The sequence below is a fragment of the Leptosomus discolor genome, chromosome Z (genome assembly GCF_034619465.1).
Source record: "Leptosomus discolor isolate bLepDis1 chromosome Z, bLepDis1.hap2, whole genome shotgun sequence".
Lineage (NCBI taxonomy): Eukaryota > Metazoa > Chordata > Aves > Leptosomiformes > Leptosomidae > Leptosomus > Leptosomus discolor.
This window is the reverse complement of record NC_141419.1, coordinates 70980502-71001897: the sequence shown is the minus strand read 5'-3', so window position 1 is coordinate 71001897 and position 21396 is coordinate 70980502. Positions and strand designations below refer to the sequence as shown.

The 21396-nt window shown below is 37.9% G+C and overlaps 1 protein-coding gene across 1 annotated transcript in view; it reads left to right on the top strand.

Annotated features, from left to right (window-relative positions):
• Positions 1-3309: 3309 nt before the first annotated feature.
• The window catches only part of IPO11 (importin 11), an 86892-nt gene continuing 68805 nt past the window's right edge, over positions 3310-21396 (top strand). The window contains exons 1-6 of the mRNA XM_086480519.1: positions 3310-3453; positions 7236-7336; positions 12917-12989; positions 16360-16563; positions 19617-19749; positions 20674-20732. Of these exons, the coding sequence (XP_086336645.1) occupies positions 3316-3453; positions 7236-7336; positions 12917-12989; positions 16360-16563; positions 19617-19749; positions 20674-20732 (708 nt within the window). The 5' untranslated portion in view covers positions 3310-3315. The remainder of the gene's footprint in view (positions 3454-7235; positions 7337-12916; positions 12990-16359; positions 16564-19616; positions 19750-20673; positions 20733-21396) is intronic.

The window sequence follows — 21396 nt, the reverse complement described above, 5'->3', positions numbered from 1 at the left end:
TCTTTAGCAAATACCTGGGTTTGTGCTGCAGATTCACTGTTGCTACATATGTAGTTTTCCTGTGGCAACTCGCTATTTGGAGAGCACTGTTCAGCAAAAGGCCTAAAATCAGGTTCTTTGAAGTTGGAGAAGTTATTTACCGTTTTGTTTACACACACGCTCTGCCCGCTTACTAACTTAGAGAAGTTCTCTCTTCTTGGTTTTCATTTGATAATCAAACTTCTGGTCTGCTATTTTCTTTTTGGTTGAGTAGGCGCTTCAGAATTATGCTTTATCAGGTCTTGTTTGATAGTGTAAGATGAGACTATATTTTCTTTAGAAGTGAGTAATTTGACTTTTGAATGGAAATAAATGAAATCACTTCATAAAATTGAAGTGTAGTTTTGATCTTGCAGGAATTGAGCTGTGATTTCTTCCTTAGTGCGAACTCTGCACTTGCTTCTGTTATATTTTTCTCAGATCATTCTTTTCCTCTCTCCGTTTCCTTCACTACCGTTTTTAGGTGTTCTGAAATACTAGGGACTTTGGTAGTACAGTGTTAATGCCAGAAAAATCTGGGTCTGTCTCTTATTGCTGCTTTTCTTTTGTATGCTTATTTTACTAAGTTCTTTGTGCTAGGGAGTTCCTGTTGTGATCCTTGCAATTTAACCCAGTGTTTTCCAGTGTTGCCATTACATTGCTGCTTTCTGGCCAGTTTTGGCTTTGCTATGATGACGGCAGCCTGAAGTACACATGATGTCAAAATATCTGCAAAAAAAGCAGTGAGTTAGGAATTGCACCTAAAGACCTGGTTTTACTGACTGTCCTGTCAACAACATTATATATGAATTTATTATCATATGATTATTTTTGATGGAAAAATGAAGCTAGCAGGACTTTTAGTGTAACGTCAGAGTCTTGCCTTGACATTGATTCTTTTTGCTGGCTACTATTCCACATAGGGCAAACCAGTGACAATTGGATTTTGTAGTCTAAATTGGGGTCTTGGTTCCCTGGAAATTAATGGTCTTCTGAGAAGGAAGCTGAGAATTTGAGTGTGTAAGTTTGTTATGCAGGGTCTCATAATTGCAGGAAGATTTTGGAGAATCTACAGATTGGTAAAAGTTGAAGTGACTGACAGAGATATGAAGAAATAGAAGGTATAAGGGTTTTGCAGGGTGAGGTGAGTTGACCTTGGCTGCCCATGAAGTGCCCACAGAGCCGCTCCGTCACTCCCAGCTTCTTTACCTCCTATGGAACAGCACAGGAGGATGGGGAATGGGGGATTGTGGTCGGTCCACTGTGCATTGTCTCTGTTGTTCCTTCCTTCTCGCACTTTTTCCCTGCTCCAGCGTGGGTCCCTCTCGTGGGGTGCAGACCTTCAGGAACAGATCGCTTCAGTGTGGGTCCCCTGTGGGGTCACAAGTCCTGCCAGCAAACCTGCTCCAGCGTGGGCTGCTCTGTCTCCATGAGTCCACAGGTCCTGCCAGGAGCCTGCTGCAACACAGGCTTCCCATGAGGTGACAGCCTCCTTTGGGCTCCCTGCTTCAGCGTGGGATCCTCCATGCGCTGCAGGTGGATATCTGCTTAACTGTTGACCTCCATGGGCTGCAGGGGGACAAAGTGCATCACCACAGTCTTCACCATGGGCTACAGGGAAATCTCTGCTTCGGTGCCTGGAGCACCTTCTTCTCCTCCTTCTTCACTGACCTTGGTATCTGCAGAATTGTTTCTCTCACATATTCTCACTCCTCTCCTCTGGCTGCTGTTGTGCTGCAGTTTTTTCCCCCTTCTTCAGTATGTGATCACAGAGGCGCTACTACGGTTGCTGATGGGCTCAGCCATGGCCAGTGGCGGGTCCATCTTGGAGCTGGCTGGCATCGGCTCTGTTGGATATGGGGGAAACTTCTACCAGCTCCTTAGAGAAGCCAGCCCTGTAGCCCTCCCACTACCGAAACTTTGCCACACAAACTCAATGGACAGGGTGGTCAAAGCAGGGAGATAAAAAGATGCATCACGTGGGATGTATAAAGCAGCAGTTGAGTTAGTTGTTCTATTCAGTTATTGCTGTAAAGAGAGATCTGATTTTGTTGTTCAGAGTTTTCAAAGTACACTTTTTTAGTCTGTTTTTGTTGAGGATGATTGAAGACTTATAGATTGAGAGTTCTTAGATTTTTTTTTTTTTTTTTTTTAGTTTTGCAGGGCTATTACTGTTATGAAAGGTCTTTAATCTTGTTGCTAGTTTTGTTGTTAGGATGGTGGTTTTCTCAAAAAAAATGAAAATTTTAAGCCTAACAAAGTCAGAATAAGATTTAATTCCTCTACCTTTCGTATCATCCCCATAACAATTTTACACCTCATTTTTTTTGCTTGAAGGTTAGAAAAACAATCTTTTATGTAGTGTTAAACAAAGGCAAATCCTCAAGCCAGTTTGTTGAAGAGAAACAGTGCTTGGTTCTTTATTTAGAAAACTTGAGTATATAAATAATTAACATGTGTCTGTATTATGAAAAGTTTTTTATAGACAGAAAGCCAGTTTTAATTGTCAGACTCCATAGCTGCTTTTATATATGTTTCTCTTTGATCTGTTGTCATGCTGTTTTTGTGGTTATTGTAAATGTAATCTGTTTGTGTCATCTGCAGAGCAATGTTTTGGTTTGTCTTTATATAGAGAGTACAAGAATGTATTTATATTGGAAATGAGGCAATTGCATTCTTAGTTCGGCAGGTTATCATTTTATATACTAAATAATAAAAGAATACAAATATATTGAGGAAACTTCAGTTTCATTTAGGACTTTAATTATGAAACTGATTTATCCTTTTCTAATCAATATAAAATGTCTAGATCAATTTGAATTGTAGAATTTAGCTACCTGAAATAGGTAATTTTCTCTTTTGAGGAAAAACTCTTCGGAAAATACAAAAATGTTAATACTATGAATCTTGCCTCTTTCAGACAAGCCTATGGTTTACTTTTCCTGCAGTTGAAGTCATCGCTTTTTGCTGTTTTACTCTTAGTTTGCTGTGCTTCACAGGAGAGGTAACTGGTTTAAAATCAAAATATTTCCTATAATTCCTCAAATCTAGTAAGTGTGCTTGTAGTGGTAGACTTAATGCTTGCTTTTTCTGCTGAGAGATTTCTGAAAGCAAAGTAGTTTGATCGCTGTACCTTGATGCTGCCGGTGAGTGGGTGTAATGCTATCTTGCACAGTGTAGTCTACTGAAAAATTAGCGTGGGGTGTTTAGATAGTGAGTGGGAAATACCTGTCTATATTTGCTGTCTTTTTTTTTCCTTAAGTATTTTTCCTCCTCTTTAAATGTTCTCAGATTTTCATGGATCTCAATAGTGCTAGCACTATTGTTTTGCAAGTCTTGACCCAAGCTACGAGTCAAGATACTGCAGTGTTGAAGCCAGCTGAGGAGCAACTGAAGCAGTGGGAGACACAGCCAGGTTTTTATTCAGTCTTATTGGTAAGATACAGTGGAAAAGTGCTATTAAGTAAACTTTGAGTGATTTTGAATGTGGCTCTCTAGAACACTGTTAAACCGTGACCTCTGGCTCAGAGGAGCCTCGAGTCATCATGGTCCAGCTACTAGTGTTCTTATGCCGTGCTGTGGTAGGTGTTGTCATCACTGTGTCTCAAAGCAGACTCTTTTCCCAGGCAGTGAAGAGAAGGAGGAAATCCAACTTCTAGCAGCATGAGGGGGTGGGCTCTAGTGCTGAACCTGTTGTTGGCCTGTTGTGAATTGTAGATAGTAGAAGGCCAAGAGGACCCTTCTCAAAGGAATTAGCTTTACTACCCCATGAGGCAGGGACACTTGTGTATACAGGGGCAGTAACCACCTTTTCTTTATTGTGGAGGTGATGCATTATGACTGTTCCCATAGAAGTTACCGTGTGCTTTTCGTTGCACTAAGTTTGATACCCAGCTGGAGTTGCTTTCCTTCTTGTCAGTGGAGAGACTCCCAGGGAGATCAGCTGACCGGCCTGGTAGTAGGGTTCCTGAAATGGGAAGGGTGAATACTTCTAAAGGTACTATGACTATTGATGAAGTATGTCCATTGATATGGTGTAAGGTGATGGAAACCACCAGTCGAAGAATGAGACCCAACTGTTTCCTAGAACGCACGCAGAAGTGTTGTTATTCTCCAGTTCCTATGTGTATGTTTATAATAGTCTTAAAAACACAGATAAACTGCTTTTCCTGCAAACGTCTGTCTTCAATGCATAGAATGAATGATTCAGAATTATGGAGTGACATGTTCTGTTCTCTGTAGACCCTCTGCTTCATTTATTTGGAAAGCTGAAGACAAGTCAGGGGATTTAGGGAAAGGGGTAAAAGAAAATCTGACTTTCGAGCTGTCAAACTGCGTTTTACCCACTGCCTTTGCCATAATGTTTCTGTAGTGATAAAGGATCTTGATAGAAAACAGCAGAAGTTGCCACAGACTTGGTGTTCTTTATTTTCTGATTGTTTGCTGTGTGAGCTTACAGATCAGATTGTACACAAGTTGAGCACTCACAGGTATAACTGAATTTGCTGTGAGTTAGTTTTAAATGTGAGGTCTAAAAATGCAGGGTTTAAAAGGATCACATGCTGTTAATTGTATACTGTGGCCCTGTTTCGGGACACATCAGCCTTTCTTCAAGTGTGAAATATAATCAGTAATCTTCCAAACTAAGCAGAAGTAAAAAAAATCTCTACTTCTTTGTTTAACTTGGTTATGGCAGTGGGGCTGCTTGTGAGAGAAGGTAGTTGGCATCTTCTTGGTGAAGCAGAAAAGGGTGAGGGGAAGCAGGTGATTGTAAATGGAGAGTTGGTAAAACAGTTAATCTCTGTGGGATGTGGGAAATAATCTAATTACTTACTGTCAGATACATTTGCCTCTGTGATGATCAAGGTTGAGAAAATTATAAGGAACTGTGAAACACACGTCTTTGAACCTATAATTTTTAGTACCTAGTGGAGTTACTAACATTAGTTTCTGTGTTTCTCTTCCAAAGGTGTTATTTACCGCTCTTTTGAAGAGAGCTGAAGAGTCAGGAGATAGTAGCTGTTTTTTTGTACAACAGCATTAGTGTGTTATATCAAATACTTTATGTTTTAGGAAGTTCGTATGTACATGCAAGAGTATACAGAGTGATTTTGTTTGTTCTTGTGTAGATGCCTTGGCCTTTTTTTTGCGCTTCTTATCCAGGCCCAGTCTAGTTGTATGGTATTCTGATCTGAAGATAAATATTCTGATAAATATTTTAGTAAAGAAGGGAATGGTAATTTGAAGGCCCAGTGAGAGTTTCAGGACAAGCAATTTTCTTTTTCCGTGTTTCGTGTGTTTTGCAAGACTCTTCATGGATATGAAGTTAAAGTGGTGTTTGAAGTTTCCTGTTCATATTGCAAAATGCTCAGGGTGTGTTTGGGAAAGGTAAAGTCTTTCAGAGATTCAATCCCTCTTAGTAAATGAGCTTCATGAAAGGGAGACTTAATACGTACAGGTCATTTTCATGTTGTTGTGGTGTTTATCAGTGGGCTACAACGTTTTTGATGTTTTTCTAAAGGTTGCTAGTTTTGGAGTCGATACCTTTGTTGGCACATAAGTCTGTTTGCTTTCTAGTGATTGGAGTTTGTGAGGGTTTTCACATGTTGGCCATTATACACGTGGGCCATTCCAACACAAAAAAGACATGGAGCTGCTGGAGAGAGTCCAGAGGAGGGCTACCAAGATGGTCAGAGAGTTAGAACACCTTTTCTATGAGGACAGGCTGAGAGAGTTGGGCCCATTCAGCCTGGAAAAGAGAAGGCTCCGGGGAGACCTTCTAGCGGCCTTCCAGTACCTGAAGGGGGCCTACAGGAAGGCTGGGGAGGGACTTTTTACAAGGGCCTGCAGTGATAGGATGAGGGGGAATGGTTGGAAGCTGGGAGAGGGCAGGTTTAGTCTAGATACAAGGAAGAAGTTCCTCACCCTGAGGGTGGTGAGACACTGGAACAGGTTGCCTAAGGTAGTTGTGGATGCTCCATCCCTGGAAGTGTTCAAGGCCAGGTTGGATGGAGCCTTGAGCAACCTGGTCTAGTGGGAAGTGTCCCTGCCACAACAGGGGGGTTGGACCTAGATGATCTTTGATGTCCCTTCCAACCCAAACCGTTCTGTGATTCTGTGATATCTAGAAAGCTGTTATAATTACTGAAATACAGTTTGAGAGAAGGTTAAGTTTCGGATTCATAGTGAAAATTCTTGGTGAGGTCCCAGGTTTCTATAGTGCTGAGTTCTTTGAAGGGTTTCTTTACAGTTCTTCAGACATGGTACTCAAAAGTAGCAGATGCTCTTGACCTGAGTCCCTGCATTTTTCATGTCCCTTCTTAGTGGGCTTCTGAAAGCAATTGATACAAGTGATGCACTCTTTTTCTACAGTGCACTGTGTAATAAGATCACTGAGCTCACACCTATTTGCTCCCTAAAGGAGGGAGCAATGTCTCACCCCCTCGAGAAGGATCCATCTGATGCAGTGGAAAACAGGAGGAGAGCTGCTCTTCCGAGTTGCACCTGTATTAAGATTCAGTAACCTACCTTTGTCTTAGCTTTTCCTGGTTGGTTAATTTTACAGCGTTGCTATACAAAAGAATCCCTCTGTGTGTCTCTTTATATACACACAGGTATATGAAAGTGTGTGCAGATAGATACAGAAAAATGTGTGTGTATAGATGTATAGCTTTTTAGTAGTAGAAATGAATTTCCTAGAATAAGCACAGGCAAGTTTGAGGGTGGCTGTCCTGCCAGGTCAGCATTCTGCAGTCAGCGTTGGTAGTCAGGGTGGTTTTCGGCACATGTCAAGATAATGAAGAAATCTGAAAGCTGCTTTCTGACTACAATAAAAAATTACTGTGTATTGTGCCGTGCCACAGACTTCTGAGGGCTTTGTCATTAAAGAGTGCAGTAACTGGCTGGTGCTAGTAATTATTACGCTTTTATTCCCTGCTCAGCCAGACAAGATTAGAAATACATTTGCCCTATATGTTGGGTTTTTTACTAAAGTAACTATGAGGGCTAGTGATAAACATTTTTTTTCACCTTTAAAAATGAATGTTTAACACGTTGTTTCACTTGTCTGTCAAATGCTGACTAATGCATTTTGTTTATATAAACCTGTACATACGGAGGTGTATGCCTTTATCCATACGCCAGTGCATGCACTGATAAAATTTCTGTCCTGTTTGTGGTGGTTTTTAACTTAATCTTTTTTTTTTTTTTTTCAACAGAGTATTTTTACAAATCATACCCTCGATGTGAATGTAAGATGGTTAGCTGTGCTGTACTTCAAAAATGGAATTGATCGCTACTGGAGGCGGGTTGCACCACAGTAAGTTCTGGTTTTATTCTACTTAACCCTCTACAGTAGGTTTTGTTACACTTGCCAAACTGGAAACCAGCAAATTCCTTGGGTGATAGAAGTTACCTTAGAATTCACATGAAACTGAGAAAATGTTTCAGCATTAGGACTCACTAATGAACCATTCTGTTTTCATATTGCTTCTTACTACTCTGTTCATGGTTTATTTCTGAAAACTGAGTTAGAAGGCTATTTCATGGATGCCAACCAGACTTTTAAGAGATGTGTTTTAACATTAACCCCTGAACTTTCTGATGGTGGCAGATGTGAAAGGTAAGGAGACTGTTAGGGAAACATTTCACTTAAGCTGATTCATAATTCACATTGAATGTGTACATGATAAAGAGGCAGTGGCTATCATGATAGCAAGTTCTGGTCTTTGCTTTTTGTTTTTCTGATAATGCATGACAAAGTTCAGAAGCCAAAAATCTAACCAGTATTCTTGAGCATCATTTACTTCAGAGTTACAAACTTTATGCCATTTTAATTTGTAATATGTACAGTATTATATACTTCTCAGTGTTCTCTGTGAAGTTTTTCCTTTTTTCCTTTGAAAAGTAGGTGTAGTTTCAGAAGGAGTTTTGATTTTTCCTTCGCTGTTCTCAAGAACTAAGACAGACCTGGAAGTGTTCAGTCTGTCTCTTAAATGATAGTAATGTCAATAGTTGGGACATCGCTGTCAGGTCATGTAGGGTGTACACTGGAGTTCTAGGTCCAGTTTTTATGGGGCATGAATCTAAGCCGGTTCACAAAGTATGGCGTGATTTTCATTGTATTCTTTGTTTGAGAGAGTTTAATGTATTTTGCCTTAGATGGTAAGCTTTTCCAGAGATCTACCAAAGGAGGAAAAAGTGATGAAACTCTGCATCTGCAGGACATTTTAAGTAGTGTAGTATGCCTTCTTTATTACGTAAAGCACTAGTCCATGTATATGTGAATTAGTCCACAGTTGCGAAACATCTGCAAGTGTTTGGATTCGTTCTTTTTTATGTGAGAGAAAAACACCATCTTTTGCGTGGAAGATGGCATATATCTTTGACATTACTGATGAGTGTTGAGGTAATGCTGCTTACATTACTGGTACTTAGCAAGCATTTTTCAAAGCAATTAAAATATATTGTTCCAATTTGTTAATATTTTTAGATAGACATTAGTAGCACTTCTGATGGAAAAAAACCATGGTGCACTTCCTGTGGAAGTAATGACTAAAATTTTACTGTTTGAACTGAGGTAAAAATTGAGTAATGGACTTTCAGTGTTTCCCTGTTGCAAGTTTAGGGTGATTAAAAAAAAAAATCCATTGGCTATTGTTAAGTAGTCCATGGGGTAAATGTATATGAAATTTCCACTGCAACTCCTTTTTTTCCCCATTTCTAATTTGTCTGTTGTGAATTTAATGCAATTGAAGTATAAAATAAATTGTAAAAATTACTGGCTGCGGTTAAAAGATTCCATGTGATAAATGTGTATTAAATTTCCCCTTGGTGTCCAATTGTTTCTCCATTTCTAAATGTTTCTGAATTTCTCGTGTGGTTGTCAGTATTTTGCCCTTGCTCAGATCACTTTTATCTTAGCAGAGTATGTTGAGGGTGTTTTGAGAAATGCTGCTTTTAAGCTATAATTTCTCAGTCGATTGTTTTGTAAACCAATCAAGTTTTGGATATCATGATTTTTCAGGCTTTCATTGTGCGGGGTGCATTTTTGTTGTCCTTGCAAAATTCTTAGCTTTCGTCTTGTCTCTCATGTCAGGAGCTGTCCCATGTCCATCCATGGTAGTACGTCAGAGTTTGTTCTGATCTATCCAGCCTATTTGGTAGAGCAGATGTTGGATGTGGAGGTGATTGGTTTCTGCGGCCTCTTGAAGGAAAGGACTGATTTTTATACCTCTCTTTTTCTCAGTGGGATGCTAACTCAGGTCTGCCTGCTTTACTCCGCTGTTGGTCTTCACAGAGTCTAAGGAACAAAATCATACCATTGACATTTCTGCTGTTTGCCAAATGTAGTTGAAATTTGACAGGTAGTTTGAAGAATTATGAGAATTGGAGGAGGGTTCTTGCAGATAGGTAATATGTTCCTATAGCCTTAATTCCTTAGTAAATCTTAACTAAATACAGTTTCTTTTAGAACTATTGAATGTTCATGTACTGTGGAAAACTTTCAGTCTCCAAGAACTTTGCCAGTAAGTTAAATGCTCTGTTGTACAAGTGTGCTGAAGTTATTTTCAGTTGAATCAAGCAGGACTATCTTACCCTCCTTCTGCTGATCATTTGTGGTTTCTCAGTTGCTATGACTACAAAGCAGGAAAATGTTGAGATAGTGGATTCTTTGGACAGTACGTAGTTGAGTGTTTACTTACGCTAAAGTACGTAGCAACAGAATGATGAATGCTGATACTTCTGACATATTTTGCTCTTTGCACATGTTCATGGATGCTGCCTGTCCTATTCATGCTACTTGTAATCCACCTACCTTAGACTTAAAGCAGCATTTTCCAGTGACAGAGATTTTGGAGATGGTCCTATGAACTTTCTCTCTCCTGCTTTCTCGGGCAGCTTTCCAGATTGCTGTGGAGAAGAGCCTAGGGTTGTCATGGCCTTTTTTTGGGCACAGTTTGGCCTGTTTTTTGAAATTTGTTGTCAGCCTCATCAAAAGGTGGTCTTATTTTATGACTTTGTATGTGTTTTTGTTTTCTTCAGAAATGGCTTTTCTTGAATTCAAGTGTTACTATGAGTTCCTGTTCTTGAACATGTTTTTGATTTTACATATAATTACTGTTAAATCCTTTTATTAGGATTAATCCTGTTAAGTCTTTTGTGGACTTCGTTCTCCAATTTGATTACTGTTGTGACAACTTTAATAATACTTCTCAAATCTGTCTTTTTATTTGTTTGAATGATAACTATAAATAACTTTTCCAATCTGTATTTATGAAACGACATACTTTTTTAAAAAAAGCTCCAAAAAAACTTTAAGTATTTGGATTCACATTTCCCTATACCACAAACACAGAAAAAGATCAGAAACTTTGAAATTGCAAATTGTGAAAGATTACAACATAAATACTTAGTTCACCTCTAGAAGAACTTGTTTTAGTTTTTGCTTTGGTGTAATTCAATGCTGAAGGGAAGTAACTTGAGGGATACACATTCTTCCTGGCTTCTAGTCTGGCTATAATTTTTGAATGGAGTTGTGGGCCTTTCTTGCAGTGTATTAGAGGAGGATAAAGACACTGCTGCGGGTAGCCATGTCTGTGACCTCTGCGGGGAGGGAGGAGCGCGCACAAGGGTTCAGTCCCCGGCAGATGTCACTGTCGTATTACCCAAACGATAAAGTCCTCCATCTGCTCTCTGGGGAACCGTCAGAGCTCCTGTCACATAGTGCGGTACAGCACTTGCATCTGTATTGATTTCTTTGATTTTTATTTTTATTTTTCATTACTCTTTGCCAACGTTACTTATTGTAAGCTTCTGTATTTGAGGCATTCATCTTTGAGTCTATTTATTTTCCTTCGTTTTGTTTCTAAAGATAAAAGCTTAATTAAAGTATTTTTATTTATAGTGAATAACAAATTGAATGCTTGCTGCTCTTGGAATATGCATATGGTATGATTAATATAATTATGAGAAAGTAATTAAGGCAAGGGGCCTCACAAACAAGGCAAATGTAATAATACTGTAGAAGAGTGTTTTTTTTCTTTACAAACTGGGGTTTAGGTGGTTTCAGGTGTCCCTGAAAGTGAGTTATTGTACAAGCTACATTTAATTGAGATTAGATTTCTTGATTGTATTAGTAATAGCTTTCAAGTTTTGGAAACCACTTAGAGTATGCCTGTATGTGTGGGAATCATATACTACATTTTTTATATTTAGGAAAAAAAAAAGGACCACAGAAATTTATTTCCCTAAAATGTCATCTAGTGGCTTTAGATTAATAAGGGAAATAGTTCCCTGCAGGAAAACTTTTACTGTTGCAGAAATCTTTGCATACTTTACCTCAAATGTTTTTGGTCACAATTTAATTTTATGTAAAAATATCTTAAAGCCTAAGTCTTCATAAAAAGTCATTTAAATGTGGTTCCTGAGTGCTATAAATTACCTTTGAAAATAAGACACGGCGTACAGTTCTGAGTCATCAGTGAAACAATAAATTGACCCCCTATTGTACTATACTTAGAATGATGAGCCTTTGATATCTGAAATAGTGAGTATGTGTGTTATATACAGAGGGGAGAAGAAGTTAAAACTAGAATATTATTGCAAGTGTTTTATCTTAGGGTAAATCCTACTTCTGCTTTTTATTCTTTTGAGGTGGATATTTACTATTTGTCTAGACTACTGTAAAAGCTGTGTTTTAGGGAGCATTAGGCATCATTTTAAATCTCACTATATAAAACTGCTAGGTTAATATCTGCACCTGAGGTCAGACAACAGGAAGTGGTTGTGTTGATGTATTTGATCTTCTTAATTTCCAGCTGCTGGACTTCATTGAGATGTGACGATTGCCTGCATGCTTCTAAATCCTTACAATGTTAGGTGAAACAGTTTCATCTAAACACCTTTGTGTGATAAAGTCTTTGTGTACAAGAAACAGCTTTCTAGGTGCTATCAGTAAATGAAAGTGGATTTTTTTTTTTCTGATTGTTTAATCTATAAACACCAACAAAGCATTTTTAAAAGCATTTTGGTATATTTCCTGTCTGGAACTTAAATTGTATGGGTCATATGAAGTCTGTAGTAGTACAGGAGTGGTATGATACTGTAACTTTTAGACTTAAACTGATAGAGGTCACTTAAAAGGAAATATAAAGATAGTGTAAAGCTGCACTTGAATGAAAATTAACCTTTATGTCCTAGAATTTATCCTTCTTACTAGTTTTCCCTGCATTTTTTAACACTGTATCAACATATTTTTCACTCAAAGATATAATTTTCAAAGGATTCGTGTTTTTAAGTGTGGCTATATGACTTGCTTGTAGAAAAGGATTTATAGTACATAAGAATTACTGCTTTAGCAAAAAGAGCTGTCATCTGATACCATGATTGTCTTATACTGGGCGCCTTGTCATTATGCATTAGTATACATGGGCAAAGTCATGCTCAAGTCATCAACCCCCACAGTAACAACTGTATAATAACTGTCTAATAACACTGTGTATAGTTTGTACACTTTTCCCTTATTTTCATAATATATCTGGTACTTTACTCTGTGAACTTTCCCTTTTGCTATTTGTGTTTAAAAGGTCACATCAAAACCTGAGATTAAAAGGCCTCATAAATACTTGTCTGTTTCACTGTTCTGTCTCTTTTTAAATATCTTTGAGATAGTGGAAAAACAAGGGATGCGCTCTTGATAAACTATCAAACTAAAATACATTAGTGTCAAGAGAATGGTATATAAAAGTAATCTTCATCCGGTTAAACAAAGATGCACAAATGGAAATAGTAATTTAACTTCTGTGTTTAGGAATAGGGAGAAAATAATTCTAAACATGAATTAATAGTTGTTGTTTATTGAAAATTAAATTATATTCTAATAAATATATCCTGACAGTGCTCTTTCTGAAGAAGAAAAAACTACATTGCGTGCTGGACTTATCACCAACTTTAATGAGCCAGTGAATCAGGTTAGTGGTGAATGATTATTCCTCTCCCAGCAAATGCTTGTGTTGGTGTATAACTTGGTTTCTCTCTTTGCAAAGTGTTTAGTAACAATAGTAAAGTTGACAAGTTACAGTTTACGTGTTGCCTTTCTGACAGATCTTTATGTTGAAGTGAGATCTTTTTCCTTAGATCATAATTCATAGAATCATTTAGGTTGGAAACAACATGTTTTATCTCTGTTTTGTGTGGTGGTTGTTTTTTGTTGTTATTGCAGTGGCAGTTCATGTTGTCCCTTGCTGCTTGTGCCACGATTTGACGAAATGGTTCGGGGAGTGGATGTAGCTCAAAAATAACCTTTCCCTAAGTGATTTTTCAGCTGTATCTGTTCTCTGATCTGACTCCCATTATAGCCATACAAGGAAGTGTGGTGGTGTGTAGCAGGAATGAGCTGTTGAGAATGCTGCTGCGTAAACCCACCTAAGCAGTATTGCCATCACATGTCTAATCACAGCATTAATGAATTTAAATAGGCACAATAAAGCTTCAGTATGATACGGTCTTGTCTTACATAAAGTGACTAATTTTAAGCTACTATTTTGATTAGAATAAGGATTTATTGTTAAACTGAGTATAGAGCTAGTGTTAGGTCCTCAGAATATGCATAGGCTAGATGAGTCAGTCTTCCTTCTGCTAACTTACTCTTGCTTGTGTAAGTATGACGTTCTGCAGGGAAGTATTTGCTAATATTTTAAGCTAGGTCTTAAAGAATTTTTTCAAGAAAATAGGGAGATGATTTGCATAAGGTAAAGCTTAAAAAGAAAAGGAATAGCAAACAAATGTCTGTTCTACAGACAGTTCGGTTTCAACTTTTCAGGAGTCCTCAATGGGTTTAGTGTTATTTGTAGGATTATAGCAATATATGAAAATTAGGGTAATTTAGTCTTTGTAGAAGACCTTTTGTACAATGACAATATTGACTAGAATTTAAAGTTTTTACTTCCAATGCAGTTTTAAACATGCAGGTAGACATAGAAAATACTTTTAAATTTGTAGTGCAGATATAGTTTCAATGTAAAAAAACCCAACCAAACAAACAAAAAAAAACAACCAAAAAAAAAACCCCACCCAAATATTGTTTCTTTATTTCAACCAAAAAGAACGATGAAGTAGGTCATGTTGGACCATAAATTTATGCTGCTACTAGGTAGTATAAAATTTATCAAATATTTAATTTTGAAGTGGTTGCATGATACCTGTATTTCTAAAAACCTGATATTAACTGCATCATATGGGAAAACAATTCAATCTTTTTGTATATAATTTTTCCATACCTCCATTAGTATACAATCAGTTTGCCCACTGTGACAATAGTGTGGTATATTTTATAGTTGTAAATTGCACTGCTGATTAACAAGTCTGTAGTTCTGAGACTGTAGTTGTAGGCTGATGTTGGAAACTATTTTAACCGACATTTTAAAGACTAGCAGCTTTATGTATTTATTTGTGTGTCCTTACCGTATTTTTGGGATGTAGTCTTTTAAGATGTGAAGGATTTTGTTCTGTTTTACAGCAGCAGCCTGCTAAATGGTTGTCCAAACAATTGTTGTGATATTGAAGTATGTTTACAGAGTCCATCTCCCCTTCTTACTGCCTTGTTACCCAATCTGTGTTGTACTTATATTGAGGTTTTCTTTCAGCGACATTGTTCATTAGTCCCCAGTCTGCTTGATATGCCTGAGTTTTGATATCTTGTGTTCATGATGAGTGCTCTTTTCTAGTCACAGATATTTCATAACACAGTTGCTATCTGCTTGTGCTTTCTGCATCATTGAAGGTAGAAAAATTATGACCCTCGTATTTATAAAAAAGAAAAAAAAACCAACGCCAAAATATAAGAATTAGACATAGTATTGAGATATGATGATATGAGCTGACTTCCAGGGGAGGGGGAGAAGAAAAGCAGAACATACTGTATGTTGGGAGCATAATTTCAATGCCTTCTGAAGATATTTACCATATGGAGGGATCAGAGGAATAAAATACTCCTTGAAATGTATGACCACAGATTTTTTTTTTTTTTTTTTTTCGCTTAAAAAGCCAACCCTCAAGGAAAAAGTACTCTTGGCATCCCTGGAGAGGTTGCTTCTTGTATCCCATGGAGAAGAGTTTATTTGCTCCCTCCTGCCAATCGACATCACTTGATCTGAAAATAAGCAAGACTCCCAGCTCTTCTTTGCAAATGTTGACATTTGTTTTCTGGAGCAATTCTCCTCCCTAAGCAAGTGGGTAGGAATGAATATTGTAGGAAGTTTTGTGGGGTGATCAGACTTCAGATGAAACACCTAGAGAAGCAGTAAAGGAGGACATGGCTATTCCCTCATATGTTGCTTGGATTCCTTTTGATAGCATGAGAAGATTGACTTCTTCCCTAGGCTGGAAGTGTGGTGGTAGTTGTAAGGCTGTGTTGAAGGTGAGAGTGTCTACTTCGTTAATCCAGTCATGGACCTTTCCAATGCGAATGGGATAAGAATGTGGAAACAAGAACATGAAGTTTTTGGATATTTGAGGTGGGGTTGTGGAGCAGCAAACTGAGGAATAGGCAGAATGAGGGTATAAAAAGGGCCAATCATGTATGAACCATGGCTGGTCAGTACCGATGTCTGAACAAACCCTGTACCTCATCACCACTGTCTGTCCTGTCTTCTGATTGAATCCCTTAACTACCTTTCTGTGTAATCTCATTCTGTTCATTGTCTGTGTGTGCTGCAAGGACTAGGTACCAGCTACTGGCCAGGGTTGCGTGAGTGGGATTTGGTGCCAGCCACCAAAGTCAGAGGGTGGGTGAGGTGTAGGTGCCCCTGGCCTGTGATGTGAGAATCTGGAGCAAGAGAGAATGTCAGCTTCAGCCACTGGGATGGGACCGTGGCTTACAGGCATATGTGCTTGGAGGGAGGGAATGTCTCTGCCTAAAAGCTAAAACTCAGGTATACCCGAAATAAGGGTAGTATGTGTTCAGCAGTCTGTGTTTGTTTGTAGAAAGTGATAGAAACAATCACCGAATAAAAAGTGGTTCCCAAGTATCTGTTTTGTCATTTGTGTGATTTTTGGAACAAGTAAGTTTAGTAGTCTTACGAAATATTTAAACAAGGTAGCCAGCTTAGCATTTTATGTAAATATTTACTAAAAACATAAAATAGAAGACTTTTTTCCCCTCCACATTTATTTACATTTTCCAAACTTAAAAATAGGTTGAGAAAAAGCACACAAAAATCTAGCAATCCATACTATTTTTTTTTTATTCAGGTTGTATTTGGCTGTTAATTTCTGCATTGTACATTTCTTAAATGATCTTTGACTTTGTGTTTATCTGTGTTTCGTTTTGCTTTTTTGCAGATAGCAACTCAGATCTCTGTATTGATTGCTAAAGTTGCCAGGTTGGACTGCCCAAGACAGTGGCCAGAACTTATACCCACTCTTGTAGAGTCTGTGAAGGTCCAGGATGATCTGCGACAGCACAGAGCACTACTTACCTTTTATCATGTTACAAAGACCCTGGCATCCAAACGTCTTGCTGCAGATAGGAAACTTTTCTATGATGTAAGTAATGTGATGCAATATTGTAGAGCATGCAAACCACATATTGTACATGCTTACCGCTTCCTGTGGTTAGCTGTCAGTGCGTTAAGGGCAGGTATGTTGACTTTAATGTCTGCCGTTGAAACAGAAGTGCTCCTACTTTGGTCGGTATGTGGACAGTATGAAATAATTGGAAGTTCATTTTGAGGTGAAATGTATTTAAGATCTTTATTTTGCATGCAGCTTGGATATTTCTGTAATAACCTGTGTTAAGAAGCAGAGCTTCATCTACAGAACATCATCTGTATCAGCCTTATGTTACCGTGTCATGTAGCAGATCTTATTATATATGAATTCGCAGTGGTTTTGGAATTGTGCTCTGGATTCATAATTCAATCTAGTCTTTAAAAAATCATGGGTTTTAGGCTTCTATACCGCAGTATTTTTTTGCTTTCATCGTCAGTGGGAATGTGTTTGGGGTTTTTCCAGATCAATTTATTTCTTCAGGTTAATTAAAAGGCAAGATGTGAATGCGAATGCCAAGTCTTGTCTCATGCAGCTTATGTTCTGCATTGTAAGAATCCACTGATTAGAACACAGATTTACTTTTGGGTGTAGGCTGTTGCATCTCCGATCCCATTTGAAGTTAGGCAATGATGTAGTACAGTTAACCAAATTTAGTGACTATAAACATCTTTTCCAAACATGTTGCATTTGAATTTTCAAAATTTTTTTTTTCCTCCATTTTAAAGAAAAGATTATAGCACAGCTACTGAAGACTGTTTCTGAAGGTTTACGTATTTATCAATGTAGAAAAAAAATTCTGGCTTTGTAGTCAGTTGAAATTTTAATTGTCGGGAATCTGAGGAGCTGAAGGCTGGCTCTTGTAATAGGACAGGACTAAAATGATATGTTACTATGAGATGTGTGTATAGAGGAAGAGTGTTTTCTCTCTGCCATGTATAGATCTTGATGAATATAATCTCTGTATAGGAAATATTTGTTTATATTTTGAGATTTATTAAGCCAGTATATGTGATCTGGATAACTGAACAATACAGGTTTTGGTATATTCACAGATATTAATTCCAAAGCAATAAAGGGCAAGCGAGTTAATGTCTTCTTTTCTAGAGGTCTCCAAAATCAAGACGTTGCTTATACAGCCTGGTTATGCAGCTGAAAATACTGTTGATGCTCAAGGAGCTAAATATCAAAACCCAATCTCAAAGCCCTACCTTCATAAAATAGCCAAATCCATACCATCTCAATAGAGGGACAGAAAGGAATTTGTAGGTTGTGAGGTCCAGTGTTTGTTGTTAAAGTTGTCACGTCGAACGGTACCTTAGCTGCATTTCCACAGTCTTACCAGACTCAAAAAGAGCTCGGTTATCTTCAGGCACTTCTATGTTTCCAAGAAACCCATTAATTTGTATGAATCTTTTTCCTTATGGAATGCCATTTTTCCAGCATGGTCTTTTCCTTGTGTATTCTTCTATTCATAGAGTGAGACAACTTCGGACATGTGAAGAAAACGCTTATAACGTTTTTTTTATTTATTTTAGATTTGTAATTCAGTTATTGTCGAAAACTATTGAAATGTCAGTTTAATAAGCATACTTTTCAAGCAGGCTTTTTATGCTTAAATGTGGAAAGTTCCTCTGTCATCTGATTTGATGTGAACGAAAATGTTCAGTGCATCCAGTTTGACTGTGTTGGGAACATTGTGTATCTTCACAGTTATTTGAGCTTTAGGTGGGAAAATGACATTTTCTGAGCATCTGGCACTATAGTGTTCACATTTAAGGATTAATTTTTTTTTAATAATGGCAAAATTGGGCAATTTTGAAGGCTGCTTCTTCTATCTCCTGGTAACGGGAATTCCCATCCATTGGGTGGCGTGTGGCTTCCCTTGGACAGTGAAAAAACCTTTCTTATGGAACAGAGCCCTTTGAAGCTAAAAGGTCTAAAAGCTTAAGATTGAAAACTTTCTTGATACTTTCAGATAAGTAGTTATAATAAATGGGTTGATCCAGAGTATATTCTACTGTTAGGACTATTATTGCTGCCTTGAATTGTTTGCGTTTTTTTGTCTGAGTTGTTACTGCTTACTATTATGGTTAGTATTAGTGTATTCTATTTAAGAGACACCCCCCCCCAAATCATGAGTAGGTGAAACTATCTATAAGTATTCAGTGATGTGTTTTTTGTAACTCCATGAACACATCATTGAATAATTATCAAGCGTTTCTACTGTCTCACCTTCTCTCAGTCAGAGGAACCAAATGAACAGGTCATATGCGCTCTTCTTTCCATTGATGTAACATGTAGCAGACTAAGTGCAGTTTCTTTCTCAACTATAAAGCTGTCAAATGCTACCATAACTGAATGAGAGATTCTCTATCTTGTATAAATACTTCAGATATCTTTATCAGGTAAGTTCTGTTTGGAAACTGTAATGTGAATTAAGTTTGGGATTTGTTCAGTGCTAGCTGATTTAGAAACTGTTTGTCATTCTATATTTTAAATAATTTGAGACAAAAAGTCAGGATTTGCAGCTGTCAACAAAATAGTTAGCTTCAGTGTAGGCATTATTCAATACTATTTTGTTAGAGATAGGCATGTAATTGATAACTGTGTCCCAGAGTAAGCTGACTGAGACTTTAACTGTGCTGTGAGACAAGCAGTTTAAGTCTTGTGGGAGAGGAGATGATGAGGAAAGCTGATAGTTTTTTGAAGTTTCATACTGTATTGTAGACCTGTAGCTGTATTTAATGAAAAACAAACAGGAAAGGAGGCCTAAATTGTTGTCTTTAAGGTGGTAGAGCATAGACCATGTAGTCAGGGAGGGAGGTGAGTCTATCATGACATCTTCAAATTAAGACAAGATCTTTTTCTGGAAAACATCTTTGGAACAGTACAACAAAGAAGCAAGTGAAATACCATGGCCTGTGTTATACAAGAAGATGGATTAAATTATTTAACGGTCTAAACTGGCCTTTAAAATTGGGGAATTTATTATGCTGTAGCCAAATTCAGGGTAAGAAATGTGTTGTTTGTCTGTCTTCCTTTTGCAGCTGACATCAGGTATTTATAGCTTTGCATGTTCCTTGTGGAATCATCATACCGACACATTCCTACAACAAGTTTGTGCCAGGGATGAAGCTGGAGCCACAAATTCACTAGAAAGAACATTGTTGTCTTTGAAAGGTAATAATATAGGATGTTAGTAAATTTAAGGAATCAAGTAAGTTTCTTCACAGTGAGTGAGTAAGACTTCTTTAGTGTGAAGAGTTATCATTCTCAAGTCATGCCCATTGGGAAAACCAGTAATCTTGGTTTATATTACCTGTTCCTTTAGCAAGGCAGAAGGAAGATTGTTCACATGGAAGGGGGAGTTTCTCAGTATGTACCATTCTGATATGCATGTTGTAAGAAATCAAAGTCTAGGAGGTGGGAAAGTGGAGGGCATAACATGATGGGTTTTTATGTGTGTTGTAATTTAGGCTTACATCTATCTATCTTTAGGTGCTTAACTAGGAAGCTGAGCTGTGAATTTTGTTGCATTTAACTTCACTTTGTGTTCAGTGAAGAGGTGGCCGTAGCAGTCAGCTTGGATTTTAGGTTGATGCTGAAGTACTTAGCAGTGTGATGAATACATATCCATACTATACTTTGCTGCTTTGAAGAATTGAGATGTTTGTGTGCAGTGCTTGGCAATGTAGATGATACTTGTCTTGAATTGTTTCAGAAGGTGTAGCATGTGGCTTCTCTGGGTTACTGGCAGTGCTAAACCTGAGAAAATTCATAAGATGGCTTATGGTGCATGACTGTAATTGGCCCTTTTCCTTTTGCAGAACCTTTCAGAGGTTGAACACTTAGAGCTTTTGCAGAATGCTTCTTGCTTCAGTAATTCTTAGAGTTCTCCTCATTATTTTACACATAATGTACTGAATTTTAAAGTAATTTTGACAGAGTTAGATGCATGTTAGGTATGGTTGAGGCATCCAAAGGCACAAAATTAAATATATTTTTAGATGGAAAATTGGAAGAAAGGCACAATGAATCCTGTTCTGAATTCTTTGGGAACGAGGGCTGAGAAATACCTAAACAAGTGGCTTCTTTTTTTCCTAGTGCTTCGTAAACTGACGGTCCATGGGTTTGTAGAACCTCATTGGAGTGTAGAGGTGATGGTAAGTCACGTATATCTGTTTCTAGTTCTAAATCAGCAATCTTTTGTGATGATTTCAGGTGGTGTTAGAGCTATGTTTAAAAATCATTGAAAGGACACATTTGTGTTACGCAAAGGAAGATCAAGCAACACACTCTCAAAGTTGTGCTCCCATCAAGAACTGTCAGATCCTAGGTAGATCCTAAACACTGTGACACTAATGGCATGATGTTTAGAAAAGGAAAAGGTACATCTTCCAATTTATGTGTCACGTGATAGTGACACCCCTGTTGCCTACTGAAAGATGTGTTAAAGAAATTATCTGAAGAGGATATTTCCATTTGATGATTAATGTAATGGCCTATTTGTCCTATCAAATTCTATTGGTAGAATTTGATTGAGATGAAAGCCTATGGTACACAGCCCACGGCGGGGTGAGGGGACAGGACACGACACCCAAGCATCTCCCTTAACCCCAGACACTGCCTGCTTTGCTGGAGGAATTAGGTACTGACTTACATCCTAAACTAGGAAGTTGAGAACAGGAAAGAACTGGAAAAGCAGATTGTAAAGCATGTATTTACCTATACCTCCTTCTATTAGAGATGGTATGCTGTTTGTGTGGTACTAATAAGGTTGGTTTGGATCATCTATGCAGTGTGCTAGCTAGCTAATTATTTGTTTCA